A 17,675-nucleotide genomic window follows, 5' to 3' on the forward strand; every position below is an offset into this window, starting at 1 on the left:
ACTATATCTAGCTATAAAAAATGAGAAGTTGACCAAGCTCCCCTTATTTGATAGCAATAAATTTGTGCAAAAAATGTCTAAGATTTTTATATTTCTTTAAAGCACATATACTCACAAATCCAACACTTCTCATTTATACAGGAAATGAACATTTGCTTTACATTTTAAAAATACAGTAATACTCTTAACAAAGGTAATTCACATTACTCTTTACATAAATATTACAAATTCAAATTACTTCAGTAACAGCTTTCAATTGAACACTTTGATTCCAGTACTTATAGTTCCATTTTTATCTATAAAGGCATTACATTATTATATATTACCTGCATATCAAGAATGAAATGACTTAATTTAAAAAAACTTAAAATATCAAAAATTAATTTTACAGTTACTTTGAGATGAAGTTACTTCTCTGTTATTTGTAATCATGAATATGTTAACTCTACATGCTTTAAACAAATCAGTAACTTCTGAAAAATCATTTGAGCATGATAGATACCAGTAAGATTAAAAGCTAAGTCAGCTTTGTAACAAGAAACCAACAATGTGGAGTTACATTCATAGTTAAGACAGAGAGTCATTTTGGTTAAAGCACCACACTAAAAAGCAGGGGACTCTTGAGTTCCAGTTCCACCTTAGGCACGAAGTCAGCTGGGCAACTTGGGCCAGCTTACTCTCTCTTACTCCTAGGAAGGTAATGGCAAACTACTTTAAAAAAATGTCAAGACAGCAAAGGACTTGTCCAGGCACTTGTCAGGAGTCAAGACTAACTTGAAGATACGGAGAAGAAAATAGGTAAGATACTGTCAGTGTAAACAGAAGAGTTGGGGCCTTCAACTCAATCTTGATTGCAATTTTGGGGGAACAGTTTCTGAAATATTTTGCTACTTGCCTTTTTTTCTAGGGCTGAGAGAGTAATTGCCTCAGTCACTTGGTTATTGTATCTAAGGCAGGACAAGAACTCCGGTCCTCTGCCTCTAATCTTACCTCTTAGGTCACTAAACCTACTGGTAGTCTTCAATTTATGACCATAACTGGAGCTGTAAAATTTGTTAAGCAGCGCAGTTTTAAGTGAGATGTGGCCTGAGTTTTATGAGCTTTTTGCCTGTAAGCAAATCACTGTGGTTGTTAAGGCAAACATATGACTCTGACTTGCAACTTTCCCTACCATCTTTCCCATTGACTTTATCAAAAGCTGGCTGGGAAGGTCACAAATAGTGATCACATGACACTTCCAACTGTTGCGTGAGCCAGGGGTAAAATACTCACATCACAATTATATGACAGACCGATTTCTGTAATGGTTGTTAAGTGCAAGGAGTGGTCACAAGCCACTTTTTCCAGTGCCGGTGTAACTTCAAAGGGTCATTGAACAAATGGCCATAAGTCAAGCACTGCCCATATCTTTCAGACATTGTCTCTGAAAATTTAGAGAGTAGGAAGACTCCTTCGTTAACATAAATGTGGAACTTTAATGTAATCATATTCCTTATTTTAGGAAAGCATGCAAGCATCCCTATTTTACATTACTAATAATGTTCTGAATAGGCCCAACCACCAATTTTTATAGCATTTTCCCCATTTGGTCAAAGTCACAAATTTGCATTTGTATTTAATCCAATTATAGTGTAAACTTACAATGGAGTGTTCCAAAACATAGCAGCTATCATGCCGAAAACTAAAACACATTTACATTTTTAGGACCATCTTTGTAATCGTTATTTTAATGGAAAATGCTCATACAAAGAATTTAAAACGGTACGGTGTCATACATTTTTACCTAACAACTGCATGTGTATTTCATTTCAATCTTTAAAAAGGAATATCTTCAGGCTGAACTGATCAGAATCCATGTTTATGCCTCTGCTGGTTTTAAGAAAATCAGAGTACTTTCTATACATGCAACGATTTAAATATTCTCTACAGCAGCTTTAATATAAAAATAAATTTATACAATTCATTTATCACATTTTTGCAGCCTAACAATATACTTAAATATTTTTATTACAAACAACTGCTATGCATAATTTTTGTATTTAAAATACTGCACAATGCAAGAAACTATTGCTGTTTAAAACTCTAGCTACCATAATATATACTGTATATTAAAATAAAATCTAAGACTTCATTAAGGCATTATTTCAAATATTTAAAAGATAATAATGAGATCCTGGATAACTGATTCAAGAAAATAGATTAAGGGTTAATATTTGTCTACTACAAAACGTAAGTTTTTAATGATTATATATCATTCTGTGCATATTTCTAATATCAGCATATGCTTCCAGCATTTATCAGTTTCTTGATTAGTGTAACAAGGTGCTTTAAAATAATTCTGTCATAAAATTTCTTTTGCTGCTAGTTTCATATGGCAAAACAGTAGTGTGACTATTAAATTTCTAATTAACAGTACCTGAATATAAGGGAAAGAGAATACCCATTTAATGCACTTTTTCACTTTCTTGCAAAAGTTCTAAATATCTCACAACCAGAATGTTTAAGTATTTCATAAATACCTTCCTTGTTACTCTCTGGCTACTCAGTTCATTAACAAGAACCATGCTTCTTAGGAAGCCAATTTAATACACTTGTAGAGAATGTAGTATTTCACACTGTGAAAGTTTTGTCCTGGAGCTAATCAGTTCACAGGGAAGTTATAACTACAAAATGACATCAGACACAAAAGCTTGGAAAATTGCTATAACATGTAGTCCATCTATATCAACCCATAAAGCTCTCTATATATCTTTCACTTGAAAGGGAGCATTTCAAAACTGAAGTGTTTGGCACACTTCTGATACACACATACAACTTTGTATTTGTGTGTGTGTGTGTGTGTGTGTGTATGGTGTGTGTACATACATAAAGTATAGTATATACAGTATGTGTGTGAATACACACACAGTATATATATTTATATATACACACAGACATATATATATATATGTCTGTGTGTATATATAAATATATACTGTACATACATACTAAAAACAATATCATTGTCATACTGAGGTAGTACACTGTATGTAGATTATATTCAATTTTTACTTAGCAAGCTTGAAAGTGCCTTTACATGAAAAAATGAAGTGCATGTAAACAATTCATATCACTAAAATTTTGCATTTATGACAAACTTTACATAAAGAACACAATTTTCATAAGGAGACAAAAACTCTCAAGGCTTTTATATAGATCAAACTTATCTTATTATTGCATGTATCCTTTGGTGCGTACGAACAATCCTTACATTTCAATCATTTCTTTAAAGCAGTACAAATTACTGTACACACTTGTGAGGATCAATTTATCTGTGAAAGGGCTTATCTGAGATTATATATCATACTCTCCATTTCAAAGTCTGTGAATGATTTTTTCATGAGAATTCAACATTCAAAATAAATTTAAATAATGATGCTTAAAAATGTTCTATTGTCTTAATATGGGAGTTGCAAATGGATACATGATTTAGGTTTTTATAACCTACAAAAGTGCTATAGTTAGTATGAAAATTTAACCAACTATGGAATCAGGTCCAAAATCTACTTTGAAATATATTTATGGTATTTTGAAATGTTCTAAATCAAGTCATTTAAAAAGAGATGGTATTCATGCTTTTTTTTTTAAAGATGCATCTATTTAGCATATGAAAGCAATTTAAATATTTTATAAGTTCCTCATTTACAAGAATAGCCACTTTGATTGAACTTATGCAAAATCGGGATTTCCACAAGCATAAAACCATCTTTGATATTTCTTGATCACGCATGCACATGCAAGGGACAATTTATTAATGTGTACTTTCCAAATGAAATGTAGCTAAAGTATGTAAACTTAAACATCACATTGGGTTGGAGTTCTAAGGATTTATATTCATTCCCAAATCATTCTTATTACATTACACATTTCCAATATTAGATTTATGCTTCTGTTGAGCTGTGGGATGATTTGATTCAGAAGTGTGATGGTAAGACGTGTCCAACTGCATTCCACTGGATAACAAAGATCTCTCTTTGTTTGACCCACTAGTATCTGCAAAATACAGTTTTGGTCTCTGGTGGTATTTAATTCTATAAGTATCGGTCATACAGTTATCAACGGAAAAATAAGTAGTAAGCGATATAACATCATTTGCATTTGCATCCAGGGAACTAGAATTTGGTTCAGTAAAACAAGTCCGTTTGTTTAAAGGATTATTGGATACAGTGCATAAATCCTTTCCTAATAAACTCGGAGAAAAACTCATCTTAGAGGACTCATTGCAATGAAATGCTTTCAACCTTTCTTCATCTGCAAATGAACTTGCTTCTGGTATACTTTTTGAAGTAGCAATAGCAACATGCTTTTCAATTTTTGGATGATCTGTAAAGTTCAACTCTACAGTGGATTCTTGTTCTATGCCGTGCAAATGGGATAGAGTATATTTCTTTGGTGGTAAAGGTGGTGGAAGATTTTGGTAAACTGTTTCTGTTGCATCATCATATTTGTTACTGTACATGCTCGTTTTATGTCCAGTAGATGGAGTAGATTCAGTACAGCAAGGCTTGGGTTTGCTCTGTTGTAAGAAAAATGCAAGAATAGGAGTAGAATTAACGGTCTTTGTATGAGATACTGGGCAGGGGACTTGCAAATGAGTAGATGAAGATTCACAGTTGTTTTGGACTCTTTCAGACATGATTCCATTCTCACCAATGTAAGAAAATACTGAATTGTCAGCACTACAGATATTTGTCTCAGTAGGTACATTTTCACCAGACCGTGGTAAAGAGCTTTGTTCATTGATTGAACTGTTTTTTATTTCTTTTTCAATGTGATCTTTTAAAGCTGTCTGCACTGTTAATGTAGGTAAAGACTTCTTATTGCAATCTGGCATATCAGTCCTAGAAAGCAAAATATTTAAGGATGTAAGTATTAATATAACTATTGCAAAATAGTAAATATAATCCAATTCTATTTTTAATTACTAGAATAAAGTAATCTTTGTTATTTCATGGTGGGGTTGAGGTAAGCCTGTAAGCTTTAAAGAATCTAGTCAGATGTAAACATGGTAATATTGCAGACGCCAGAATTTTGTAAACAAGTATACAGGTATAAGCAGACTTTATATTCATGACTGAAATCAGTAAAAACAGCAAATACTCTTCGGAAAGAAAAGAATCAGCCAGAAACCATGATGGACAGTAAACTGGTACAGGGAAATTGTGGAAGAAACATTCAGATTGTCTGTCTTCATTAGCTGGGCATTAATGTCTAGTTGCCAGACAAGGCCAGTGCTTCAGGTTCCATGAAAATATAACATTTACAAAAAAATACAAATATTCCAATAATAATAATAAATAAATAAATTATAATAAAGACAGAAAGTTATCAAAATATGGGTATGCTTCTCCATTTTATTGCATATTGTATATATCTATACAATAAAGCAATGGTTTTCAAACTATTCCATAGACCTCGAGAGTTTTGTAAGACCCTAAGAACAGAACAAAAAGGGGGGGGGGGTTCTCTGAAACAGTCAATTTTCTATCATGAGAGCTTTAACTTTTGATCAGTAGTTCCAGGTTTAGTATTTTTTAGCTTCTATGGCCTGAAAAAGTTTAAATCCCCCTGAAAAATAGTACTGATTTTAAACCCCCTGAATGAATTGAAATGAATTGACTCTTACACAGTCAGCGGTATCTAGGAAAGATGTTTTAGGATACAATATCTGATTCCTATTCCCAAACTAATAGATTCTGTGCTGGTCAATGTCTCATTTTCATATTTAGATTTAGATTTGTTTATTTATAGGCCGCCCTTTTCCCTGAGGGGACTCAGGGCGGCTTACAATCAAAAAAAGGAAGGGGAGTGTGGGACAATAACAAAAAAAGAAATGTGCACAAAGTAAAATTAGACAATAAAACTCAACATTCACTCAGCATTCGGGAGGGGCGAAATAAGATTATCCCCAGGCCTGACGGGTTAGCCAGTTCTTGAGGGCTGTGCGGAAGGCCTGGACGGTGGTGAGGGTACGAATCTCCACGGGGAGATTGTTCCATAGTGTCGGAGCCACAACAGAGAAGGCTCTCCTCCGAGTAGTCGCCAGTCGGCACTGACTGGCGGATGGAATACGGAGGAGGCCAACTCTATGCGATCTGATGGGACGCAGGGAGGTAATTGGCAGAAGGCGGTCTCTCAAATAGCCAGATCCACTACCATGGAGCGCTTTATAGGTGGTGAGTAGGACCTTGAAGTGCACCCGGAGACCAACAGGTAGCCAGTGCAGCTCATATGTATGTCTAGCCATTCGATATAATCTGCACTGTCCAATAGCCAAGTTCTAATCTTTATAAATAACAAGGTTTGAGAATGAGCTCACCCTTACAAATTAACTGTGGGACAATAAAGAGCAGTGATTGGTAGATTTCCCTGTGTTGATATTCTATCCATCCAGGGTCACCAGCCAGCAGGACAAAAAACATCAATTGTTCTATTTACTGTGAGGCAGGATAGACATGGATAATTTTGGGCAAGAGTCAAGAAGATTTTCCTTTTTGTAGTTGCCTAAGTAACAGGTTGCTGCTGCTAGGTGTTCAGTTCCAGCAAACTGTCACTTGTGTTATTTCTGAAAGTGTGAAAGCTGATAATGGGGGAACAGTTCTGCGAAAGCTACAGGCAAATAGTCTGAAACCAGACTAGCTTGGTTTAAAAAAAAAAGATAGATGGAAATTATCTGTTATGCCAAAAATAGAGTAACTTCAGGCCCATTACACTGCACGGGCAGGAGTAAAGGTCCAAAAATATGGACATTGTTTTTATTATAAGCGGAACTTGTATTTGATAAATAGCAGTTGCTGGAATTCTTTCATAATGGTTTCATTAATTTAACAATGCTCAAATCAAAATATCATAGGAGTAAAAGCCAGCCATTTAAAAAAAAAAGAATTATAAGCCAGTTATATTAACAGCTGTTTCAGGGAAAGTGGTAAGGGGAATCAAAGAAAAAGGAATTAAGAACAAAGAGGAAGATTTGCTGAATAAAAATTGGCATTTTGCAGATAAATCTTGTCTCACCCACTTTTAGAGTTTTTTCATAGCACCAACAATGAGAAAGACTGAAGACAGTCTTTTAAAAAGTTTCTAATTAAAGGCTTTTGAGTAAATGTAGTGGCCATGGACTGTGAATAACTCTGCTTTTGTCAACAGCTAACTGGCTAAAAGCAAAGTAAAAATTAATAGGCAGTTTCTAAATGGAGCAAAGCAAGAAAGGGAGTTCTTTAAGGATTTCTATTGGTTTTAATGTATGAATGATGTATGAATTTAAGCAGTGAGCTGGTGAAATTTGAAGATTATAGTAAGCAACTGAGAGGGAACAAAATCAAAAGCCATTGAAAGGACTGATTTAAATCAACTGAACATAATTCAAATTTAGGAAGTATGAAGTGATGCATCCTTGGGCAAAAATCTCTAACTTCACTAACACCTTGATTGATCATTAGGAGACTAAAAGTAAAAATGCCAACTTTATGCACTTCTATATTTTCTATATATAGTTTTGGTTGTACCATTTGAAAAAAGATATAAAGGCCTAAAGACTAAACCATATGAAGAACAGCTGCAGGTTTTGGGTTTGGCTAGTCTAAAAAAAAAGACTGAATGGGTGGGGGGAGGCATGCACGGCAAGAGCACGGGGGATTGCATGTGCATATATTCACATGTGTAATATTGATTTTATCTGGTATTGGAAAAATAGAAGACTTCATATAACAGTATGGACCTTCGGCAGCAATGGAGCCTGGTCATTATGTCATAAGTTGTAAGGGTCCAAATTCAAATCATGTGACCAACCAGATTTTATGACTTTTAGTGGTCATTAAGCAAACACTGGAGTCATTAGGTGAACTCATTTTTCACTATGGGGTGTTTTTGCTAAAAATTCAAAGTAAAGATCAGGTTTTGCAGTGACCGCAGGATGCTGCCAACAGCCGTAAATGAAGGTTGGTTGCTAAGCACCCAAACAGAGTATTGTGGGGAGGGGGGGGGCAACCCTCAGAATTTTGGAACTAAGTCATAAGTATCTTTTGGGGTAAAAATTACCTTTGTATCTGCAGATGAGAAATTGATGAGAAGTTAGATGGCTTGTAGTTAATATGCATATTAACTTCACCTTTCTTCAGTACTGAAAAACAGTGATTATTATTTACTTTCAACATATTTCTTTATAGTTTACTTATGTTAGACTGGTACAAACAAAACCTTCCAGCATAACACTCATAATTTCAAAATTCAAGGAAAAAGTATCAACATTTGTTCACATATGTTTTCCAAAATTATCCTTTGAAATACCATAATTAATACCATTTCCCCAAAAATAAGACCTCCTCAGATAATCCCAATCAAGCTTTTGAGCGCATGCTAAAATAAGCCTTCCTCTGAAAATAAGCCCTCCCCGAAAATACTGCAACACAGCAGCAGCCATGAGGTGGCCATGCTCACCGCCTCCTGTACTTCAAAAATAATAAGACCTCCTTGAAAATAAGGCCAAGTGCTTATTTTGGGAGGTCAAGAGAAAATAAAACCCAGTCCTATTTTTAGGGAAATATGGCAGTGAATAACATGTAACATACAGTGGGGCAAAAAAGTATTTAGTCAGCCACCAATTGTGCAAGTTCTCCCACTTAAAAAGATGAGAGAGGCCTGTAATTGACATCATAGGTAGACCTCAACTATGAGAGACAAAATGAGAAAACAAATCCAGACAATCACATTGTCTGATTTGGAAAGAATTTTTTTGCAAATTATGGTGGAAAATAAGTATTTCGTCAATATCAAAAGTTCATCTCAATACTTCGTTATATATCCTTTGTTGGCAATGACAGAGGTCAAATGTTGTCTGTAAGTCTTCACAAGGTTGCCACACACTGTTGCTGGTATGTTGGCCCATTCCTCCATGCAGAGCTCCTCTAGAGCAGTGATGTTTTGGGGCTGTCGCTGGGCATCATGGACTTTCAACTCCCTCAAAAGGTTTTCTATGGGGTTGAGATCTGGAGACTGGCTAGGCCACTCCAGGACCTTGAAATGCTTCTTATGAAGCCACTCCTTTGTTGCCCGGGTGGTGTGTTTGGGATCATTGTCATACTGAAAGACCCAGCCATGTTTCATCTTCAATGCCCTTGCTGATGGAAGGAGGTTTGCACTCAAAATCTCACAATACATGGCCCCATTCATTCTTTCCTGTACATGGATCAGTCGTCCTGGTCCCTTTGCAGAGAAACAGCCCCAAAGCATGATGTAGCCACCCCCGTGCTTCACAGTAGGTATGGTGTTCTTTGGATGCAACTCAGCATTCTCTCTCCTCCAAACACGACGAGTTGTGTTTCTACCAAACAGTTCTACTTTGGTTTCATCTGACCATATGTCATTCTCCCAATTCTCTTCTGGATCATCCAAATGCTCTCTAGCAAACTTCAGATGGGCCCGGACATGTACTGGCTGAAGCAGGGGGACACGTCTGGCACTGCAGGATCTGAGTCCCTGGCGCCGTAGTGTGTTACTGTGGTAGCCTTTGTTACGTTGGTCCCAGCTCTCTGCAGGTCATTCACTAGGTCCCCCCGTGTGGTTCTGGGATTTTTGCTCACCGTTCTTGTGATCATTTTGACCCCACAAGGTGAGATCTTGCATGGAGCTCCAGATCGAGGGAGATTATCAGTGGTCTTGTATGTCTTCCATTTTCTAATTATTGCTCCCACAGTTGATTTCTTCACACCAAGCTGCTTGCCTATTGCAGATTCAGTCTTCCCAGCCTGGTGCAGGTCTACAGTTTTGTTTCTGGTATCCTTCAACAGCTCTTTGGTCTTCACCATAGTGGAGTTTGGAGTGTGACTGTTTGAGGTTGTGGACAGGTGTCTTTTATATTGCTAACAAGTTCAAACAGGTGCCATTAATACAGGTAATGTGTGGAGGACAGAGGAGCCTCTTAAAGAAGAAGTTACAGGTCTGTGAGAGCCAGAAATCTTGCTTGTTTGTAGGTGACCAAATACTTATTTTCCACCATAATTTGCAAAAAAATTCTTTCCAAATCAAACAATGTGATTGTCTGTATTTGTTGTCTCATTTTGTCTCTCATAGTTGAGGTCTACCTATGATGTCAATTACAGGCCTCTCTCATCTTTTTAATTGGGAGAACTTGCACAATTGGTGGCTGACTAAATACTTTTTTGCCCCATTGTATTCAAAAGATCATTTCAGACCCTAAGAAAATCAACCTAACATATACTCCTTCAAGCCCAGTGTTTTCAACAGGAAATATATGTATGCATTTGACACAGATATAGGCCAACAATAATATTTAGCTCACTGAACTTTTTCAATGCCGTGTTCTATGGAGGTTTTCAAACTAATTGCTGGTTTTTCTGCTGTTGTATTACAGCTGGAGTGGAGAATCCCCACAAAAAAATCCTGCTAACCTGCAACGTTAGCATTCCTTCTTATTTAGCCTTGCTGGCTGGAATTGCTGAAGAGTTTTACACATGGGAGGCTATGGGTTCAATGTTCTTAGATTATTATAAACACAGCTAGATTTGAAGGAAGGAAAGAAATTGGAATACTAGAAGAATGAATGAAAAGCCAAAGTTCTCAATTTCAAATGTGTACTGTAAATATGCATCTCAGATTTAAAAATAAAGAAAAGGCAGTTATGGCTAGCCCTTGACTTACAACAGTGCACTTAGTGACCGTTCGAATTTACAATGGCTCTGAAAAAAGTGACTTGTTTTGACTGTTTTCACACTGATGACCACTGTAGCATGGTCTATTCCAGTGGTTCCCAAACTTGGCAACTTTAAGACTTGTGGACTTCAACCCCCAGAGTTCTCCAGCCAGAAGAGGTACTTTTTTACTGGTACTGATACTAATTTAAATTAGATAAAAGTGTAACTACCTAGGTAACAAAGTATCTTAAAACTCCATGAAACTATTATTATTATTAAATTATTATATATTTTCAACAGGAGGTGGCAGTGCAAGCTTGCAACCAAATACTCCCAATATAGTAGCATTGTGGCAAACATTCAATGAGAGTGGCTCAATGCTGTGCCTTCAGAATTCCAACTAATATAAAAATAGATGTGTTATTTTTCTCTTCTGCTGACATGAAGATCCATGCATGGTTAAAATCAGTCACAGCTCAAAAGGAATTTTGACTCTATGTTCTAGCCATATTAATATGTCTGATGTTAGGACTACACTTTCATTGCCACTATTAATGAAACATTAATATTTTAGAAGTTGACAATAAATTTCATTTATATTTGTTTTTAAAAAAATATTTTATTTGAACATAAGTTTCCACAAATTGGGTACTATTTTTTTTTAAAAAAATGGGAAGTAACAAACAATTTTCATAGAAAACCTGCCAACAGTATCAAGAAAGAATTTGTAGAGTTATAATAATTCTAACATTTAAACAGTACATTTTTATAGTCAAAAATCAATTAACAGTTCAATAAGCTGATGTAACACGTATAATTAACCTTACCTTCCAAAGAGTTTTTGTTCAGCTGGGAGAAAGTCTGCAAGACATTTCCAGAATGTCTAACTGACAGATTTTGGTCACTATGAAAAAGGATATACTAATTATCAACTGCCTGTACAAATAGTATAACAGAATTCACCAACCCTGAAACATTCTTCTGAAACTTGTTTAAAAAATGGCTAAATGTTTCTAAACAGGAATCTAGAAATTCAACAAAGAAATATATTTTATATAAAAAAGTCAAACCTTGTTCCTCTTTTCTCTCACCCCTCCCACCCTCTATGAAAACTGACAATAGAAAGCAAACATCAAGAGAACATACCTAATTAAAGAAAAGTTAAATGGAAAAAAGGGAAGCAACAATATTTCACATGATTATAATCTAGTATAATCTAGTACTTTTACAAAACTCAGTGTCCTTATTCTATTTGAATAACTCAAATATTGCCATCTGAATATAAGTAATGTTACATCTGGATCTTAATAATATGTGTTTAAATGACTTCCCCCCTCCAAATATAGGAAATTTTCATAGATAATGTCCATAGTAAAGATTTGATTTGATGAATTAATTAGCAAATATTTTCTATTTGATAATTTATAATCAAATATAAATAGAAAATCAATGCAAGTAATTCTACTTATAAGACAACTGGTTTTGTAATTTCTTTTCTCCCAAGCTTTTAACTACCAACAGAACTGGAATACCATGAAGTCTATTATGATAAAAATGTTTATTTCATTTTAAAATTAAAATTTGGTAGGGTGTTTGTACTATGGTATTGTTATATAGTGATATATACGTATTTTGTATAATTACAAATATATTTTTAATATCATTACCTGCAGAAAATGTTTTCTTTCAGACTGTTGGGGTCAACTGGGCTGTTTCCTTCAGTAACTGGTGAATCCAAATTAGCAGATGCATTGCTAATATGATCACTGCTTTCATAGCCAGATTCAGTTCTTTGTGCCTGCCAATTATCAGGATGAACTTTTCTCTCTACAAATCCTGTTATTTTTTCTCTATTTCCTTTCTTTTCCAAATCTAGTGAATTCTGGCTTCCTCCTTGTTTTGCTTCATCTTCATAGATAGTCATCAGACCCTTCTGACTCTGAATTTCTTTGGAACAGATGACTGAACTCTGCTCCTTTTCATGTTTTGGTTTATTGCTTGCATTTAGCTTGGATTTTGAGCTATGTTCCCTTTTCTCTGAATCAATAAAGATGCTATCAACATTCAGAGTTTCTCGCATGGGTTTCCAGCCTCTGCTTCGACTTCTGCTGCTACTGATGCTTCCTTTGTCTTTGGAATCTTGGCTACTATCTGTTTCATAACCAGCTGTGTTGTCAGTTTTCATACGGTTCCCCTTCTCTCCATCTTCCGTTTTATTTGAGCTGAATGTCTGTACAGTGGGTCTAATTTGATTGTGCACCTTTTCATGCCGATAAGATCCTCTCCCTTGACTACCATATAGACGTTCATTGGAATGATGCCTAAATCCAGTTCCAGAAGGTGGTGATCCTGCCTTAAGATTAGTGTGTATTTCTCCTGATAGATCTTAAACAAAGTACCAAAACAGATTATTTATAGTATTCACATTTAGACTTTCTTCTTTATATAAAATATATTTCAGTTCCTTAGAATTTCAAGGCAAAGTTATATAGATTTAATGCATATGGGAGGAATTAGCCAGAAGAAAATTCTGTTACCTTTTTGTTTTCCAGATTCTCTCCTTGATCCTCTGTCAGGATTTTTTCTTAATGATGATGAGTAACTTTTCATCTCAGCTGCCTTTTGAGCACATTCTCTGGAAATATCTTTTGTTTTTTCCCTATGATCATTATGACCCAATTTACCTGCAGCAATAAATGAATTATAGAGTACACGTTTACAGTAATGGAACAGACAAGAAGACAATCTAATTCAAATTTATCTAAATGTTTTGAATAGACCAAAACAAGAACATAACAACAAATATAAAGAAGTTTACCTCCTGCAACATAGAATGCTTAGCAGATTGCAATCATATTATTTTTTTAAAAGCAGTGGGTTACTATCCTGTATTTTGGGGGAATTCACTAATTTTTCTTTAGAGGCATTGGAAAAATGTTGAATCTCTGAGGTTTCTTTTTTTTCTGAAGAAGATACTGAAAATGATAAATCTTAAAAGCAGCACATATAGCAGTAGGTTCATTCTCATACCTTCCCTTTTCCAAACCTTAATCAGACCAGGAATGAGGAAAGCAACAAGAAGATCACTCCCAGCAGCATGTAGAAACTGCATTCTAGATTCTATGGTTAAGAAGCCAATAATTCTAAAAATACCTTAGGTTTTTAAATATACTACCCTCCATACTCAAATCAGATTTGGAATAATCACACTATTTGAAATTACAGGAAGTCCTCAACTTATGACCACAATTAGGACCAGAATTTCCACTGCTATGCAAGGTGATTGTTGAGTCATGCACAATTTTTGATCGTTTTTGTCCTGGTTGTTAAATGAATCATTCAATCATTAATCAAATCCGGCTTACCCCAATAACTTTGCTTGTCAGAAGCCAGATGGGAAGGTCACAAATGGTAATCACGTGACCTCAAGATGCTACAATAACTGCAGATACATGCTGGTTATCAAATGTCCACATTTTTATCACATGATTATGGGATGTGGCAATGGTCATAAGTGTGAGGACTGGATCTAAGATTTTTCAGTGCCACTGTAATGTTGAATGGTCACTAAATGAGGACTACCTGTAATTTCAAATATTGTTTTTAATTCATTTGATTCTCCTTCTCTAGTTTGAGGATTTATGTGGAGAACATATTATGTTTTAGGTCATATTTATGTAGAAATATTGAAATTACAAAAGGATCTGATTCACAAAATTTGAGCACCACTGTAACATGGTAGCTTGCTGGACATTTTATATAATTAGTTTTTATAATCTCTTTTTAATAAAAGTTTTTTTATTTTTCGCTTTCAAAACAGACACAACACAAAAAATCCTTTCTTTACATACTGTAGAAAGTGTTTCAGTTGGTTACAAAAAATTTTCATGTGTTTCTTTCACAGTCACCCATGATTCATATTAATTCTAGTATTTTAAATCAAATATATTTGTACATATTACCATCATCCTACCCCTATTCTCGTTTGACTATAATTGTTTAAACGTCTTTCATCATAAAACATACCAAAACTCAAGATATAACCACATACTGATATCTCATTTGCTATTTCTAGTATCCCAATAGCACTATTCCTTATGGACTATTCTAGCTAAACATCAATAACATTTAGTAACAAAGGTTTATAATCTTCTTTTTCAAATCACTGTTTACAATTTACATCCAATTTTCCCATATTGTACCCATACCTATATATACATTGTTATCATTATCTCTCCTTTATTTGACTATATCCATTATCATAATTTAATTCTTTTTCATTAATCTTTATATGTAACCAAACCATTTCTCATCTTCCTTTCATAGGTACCATTCGATATTCATATCCAATTACTACTTGTTATACCAATACACATGTATACATTATCATCATTTTCAATTGTTTATTTAACCATATCTATTGTCACTAAATTTCACTAAGTCATTAATTTCATTAATATAATGTTCAATTACTTGTAGAAGGTATCATTTTAAAAAGTCAAACAAAAATTATTTATGATTAACCTTACAATTAACCTAAGTATAATTCATCCCAGTGATTAAAAAAATGTGTATGACACATACTTGACCCTCTGACATTAGTAGGTTGAGTATAGTTCCTAGTAAAGGCAGTGTTTTCTAGTTGAGCTTTTTTACTCTTCTGGTTAAAAGTTTCTTCAAATCCATTCTCCTTTACACAATCTGATTTAAGAAAATTATATTTCTCAAACCCTAGAAAAAAGAAATGTTAAAAAACATTATTTTTATGAGGAAAAAGTTTACTCAATTTTTCTCTGAAATTGGTTTTTCAATGAACAGCCTGCCTAACGAATTAAAAATAAATTCCTGAATAAAAGCTATACTAGGCACACTTCACAGTTTAAATTTAATAAGAAAAACATTTAAAGAATGATCAAATTTCACCTTTTACTAATAAAAAAATTCAAAGTAAAATTCCATCTCAGACTTTAAAAAATTCACATTTTAAAAATATCTAGTTACTGAACCCCCCCCCCCCCCACAAAAAATACCCCACAACCAAACAAGAGAACCACCAAGCTCTGAGAATAGCAAGGACTCCACAGTTCAACAATGAGCTACATATATTCTCTGATAGAAGTCTAGTGTCTGATTTTTGGTTAAAAAAAAATCTATTTTGCATGTACTCCATCCAATGTGAAAAATTAAATATGCCTCAGACTCAGTTTATTAATTTTCTAATAACTAAAGTTCCCACAACTTTCCTATTCCTAGCCCTGACCGTAAGAAATTATGCATTAATACATTAATATTAAGGACACCAAAGTTCATTTAATTGCCTAGCCTTATTACTTTTCAAATTTTTCTTTTTTCCATGGCAACAGGGAGGCTCTAAAGTGATTAGATTGTATTTAGAATGTTGGTTCATTCTTAGTTGTATTTATGGTTAATTGTTTTAAAATGGCTATATATATTTGTTTTAAAATGTTTATATGCTAGCAAAAGCTATGTTTGTGAGATGGCTCAGGATATAAGCTTGCTAAATAAAATAAAAATTAAATGACCATGTAATCCACTGGAAAATTTTGGGAGAGTTACTATCTCTACCTCAAATTGCCAGTCAGTCAGGATAAAACTAGAGAAGACTTTCATGTATAATGAGTGGGGAAAAAGGTGGATTACAAATATCATGTTGGCAGTTTATCTACACCATATTAAGCATCTGCCTATCTTACTAAATAAATATAATTGTAAATATTCAAATTTCTATTACCAAATTCTTCTCCATTTCCTGTAGAGGCTTTATAATGTGACCAATGAATTATATGCTGAAGTGCATCTTCTGTTGATACCGGTGTACCTTCTGGGTTTGCATAAAACAGTAGCAGTGGCTGAAAGTGACACCGGAGGCACTTGGATACCACATCTTTCCATTTTGTTCCAACCTAAAAGAGAAGAAATCATTTAATCAGTTAAGAAAAAGTGGCAATCCAATTAAAAATAAACTGATATATCAAACAAATTAAAACTTTTTAAAATAGTTTAGACATGTGAAAAATACATGTCTAACTCTACAGCTTTTTGTGCAATGCATGTTTCTGAAGCAACAAATTCCTGCATGACTTAGAACAAAACTAAACCTTTCATTTGCAATAGTGGTGAATATCTGTAGCTTGGGTGGAGGATGAGGGTGAAGGTTTGTTCTCCAAGCTTATGGGTTGGTTTCAGAATCCAAATCAACCGCACAGCCAACCAGACATAGCACCACCCTCAATCAATCTACAAAACACCTCCCTCCACCCCCACCCTGCTAGCAGTTCATCTCCCAATGACTCTGACTTGATATAATCTCATCACAAGATCCACCAATGACTCATAAGTGACCCATTACAAGACACTCAATTGACACACCCACATCTGAAGCCCTTATAAACAGAACACTGACACTGACATCCCCTAACCTCTGCTGAAGAAGTTACCTAGCCTGGTAAGGAAATGTATGGAAATCAACCCACAAGCTCAGAGAGCAAACCTACACACACGCACACATGCACACACGAACGCGCGCACACACACACACACACACACCAAACCTTTCATCTTAGGTTATGTGCATTAGAAAATAGATTCTGACTGCCTTAACTTTGATATTAAGACTTTACTTCATGTCTCAATATCAACATTAAGGAAGTGAGAGCATTATATAAAACATATTTAAGTAGCTTAGCAGCTATTGGGATGCCTCTATTTAAAATGCAATATCATAACTAACTTACCTCTTTAACATTAGCATCATCAAATAACACCCATTTACAACTCTTAGTATGAAAGGCGAAGGCACAATAATGTCTGCTTGCATAGCATATCATCCCCACAAGAAAAAGCTCACTGTTTTTGGCATGTTCATCAGTAACTCTATAAAACAACTGTAAAAATGATAGATAAGCAAGTAAGAAATAGAGATGAGGATAAATCACAATTTTACATAGCCGTATCGAATGAGTCCAT

At 34.7% G+C, this 17,675-nt stretch overlaps 1 protein-coding gene across 1 annotated transcript in view; it reads right to left on the reverse strand.

Annotated features, from left to right (window-relative positions):
• Positions 1-71: 71 nt before the first annotated feature.
• The window catches only part of USP53 (ubiquitin specific peptidase 53), a 43,430-nt gene continuing 25,826 nt past the window's right edge, over positions 72-17,675 (reverse strand). Inside the window, exons 9-16 of the mRNA XM_014064524.2 lie at positions 17,444-17,593; positions 16,441-16,612; positions 15,273-15,419; positions 13,226-13,372; positions 12,356-13,073; positions 11,516-11,592; positions 8,077-8,158; positions 72-4,880 (exon numbers count right to left, since the gene is read on the reverse strand). Of these exons, the coding sequence (XP_013919999.2) occupies positions 3,899-4,880; positions 8,077-8,158; positions 11,516-11,592; positions 12,356-13,073; positions 13,226-13,372; positions 15,273-15,419; positions 16,441-16,612; positions 17,444-17,593 (2,475 nt within the window). The 3' untranslated portion in view covers positions 72-3,898. The remainder of the gene's footprint in view (positions 4,881-8,076; positions 8,159-11,515; positions 11,593-12,355; positions 13,074-13,225; positions 13,373-15,272; positions 15,420-16,440; positions 16,613-17,443; positions 17,594-17,675) is intronic.

This window comes from Thamnophis sirtalis, unplaced genomic scaffold, assembly GCF_051295495.1.
Source record: "Thamnophis sirtalis isolate CommonGarterSnake01/CBP01778 unplaced genomic scaffold, rThaSir2_p1.2 scaffold_10, whole genome shotgun sequence".
Taxonomy (NCBI): Eukaryota; Metazoa; Chordata; class Lepidosauria; order Squamata; family Natricidae; genus Thamnophis; species Thamnophis sirtalis.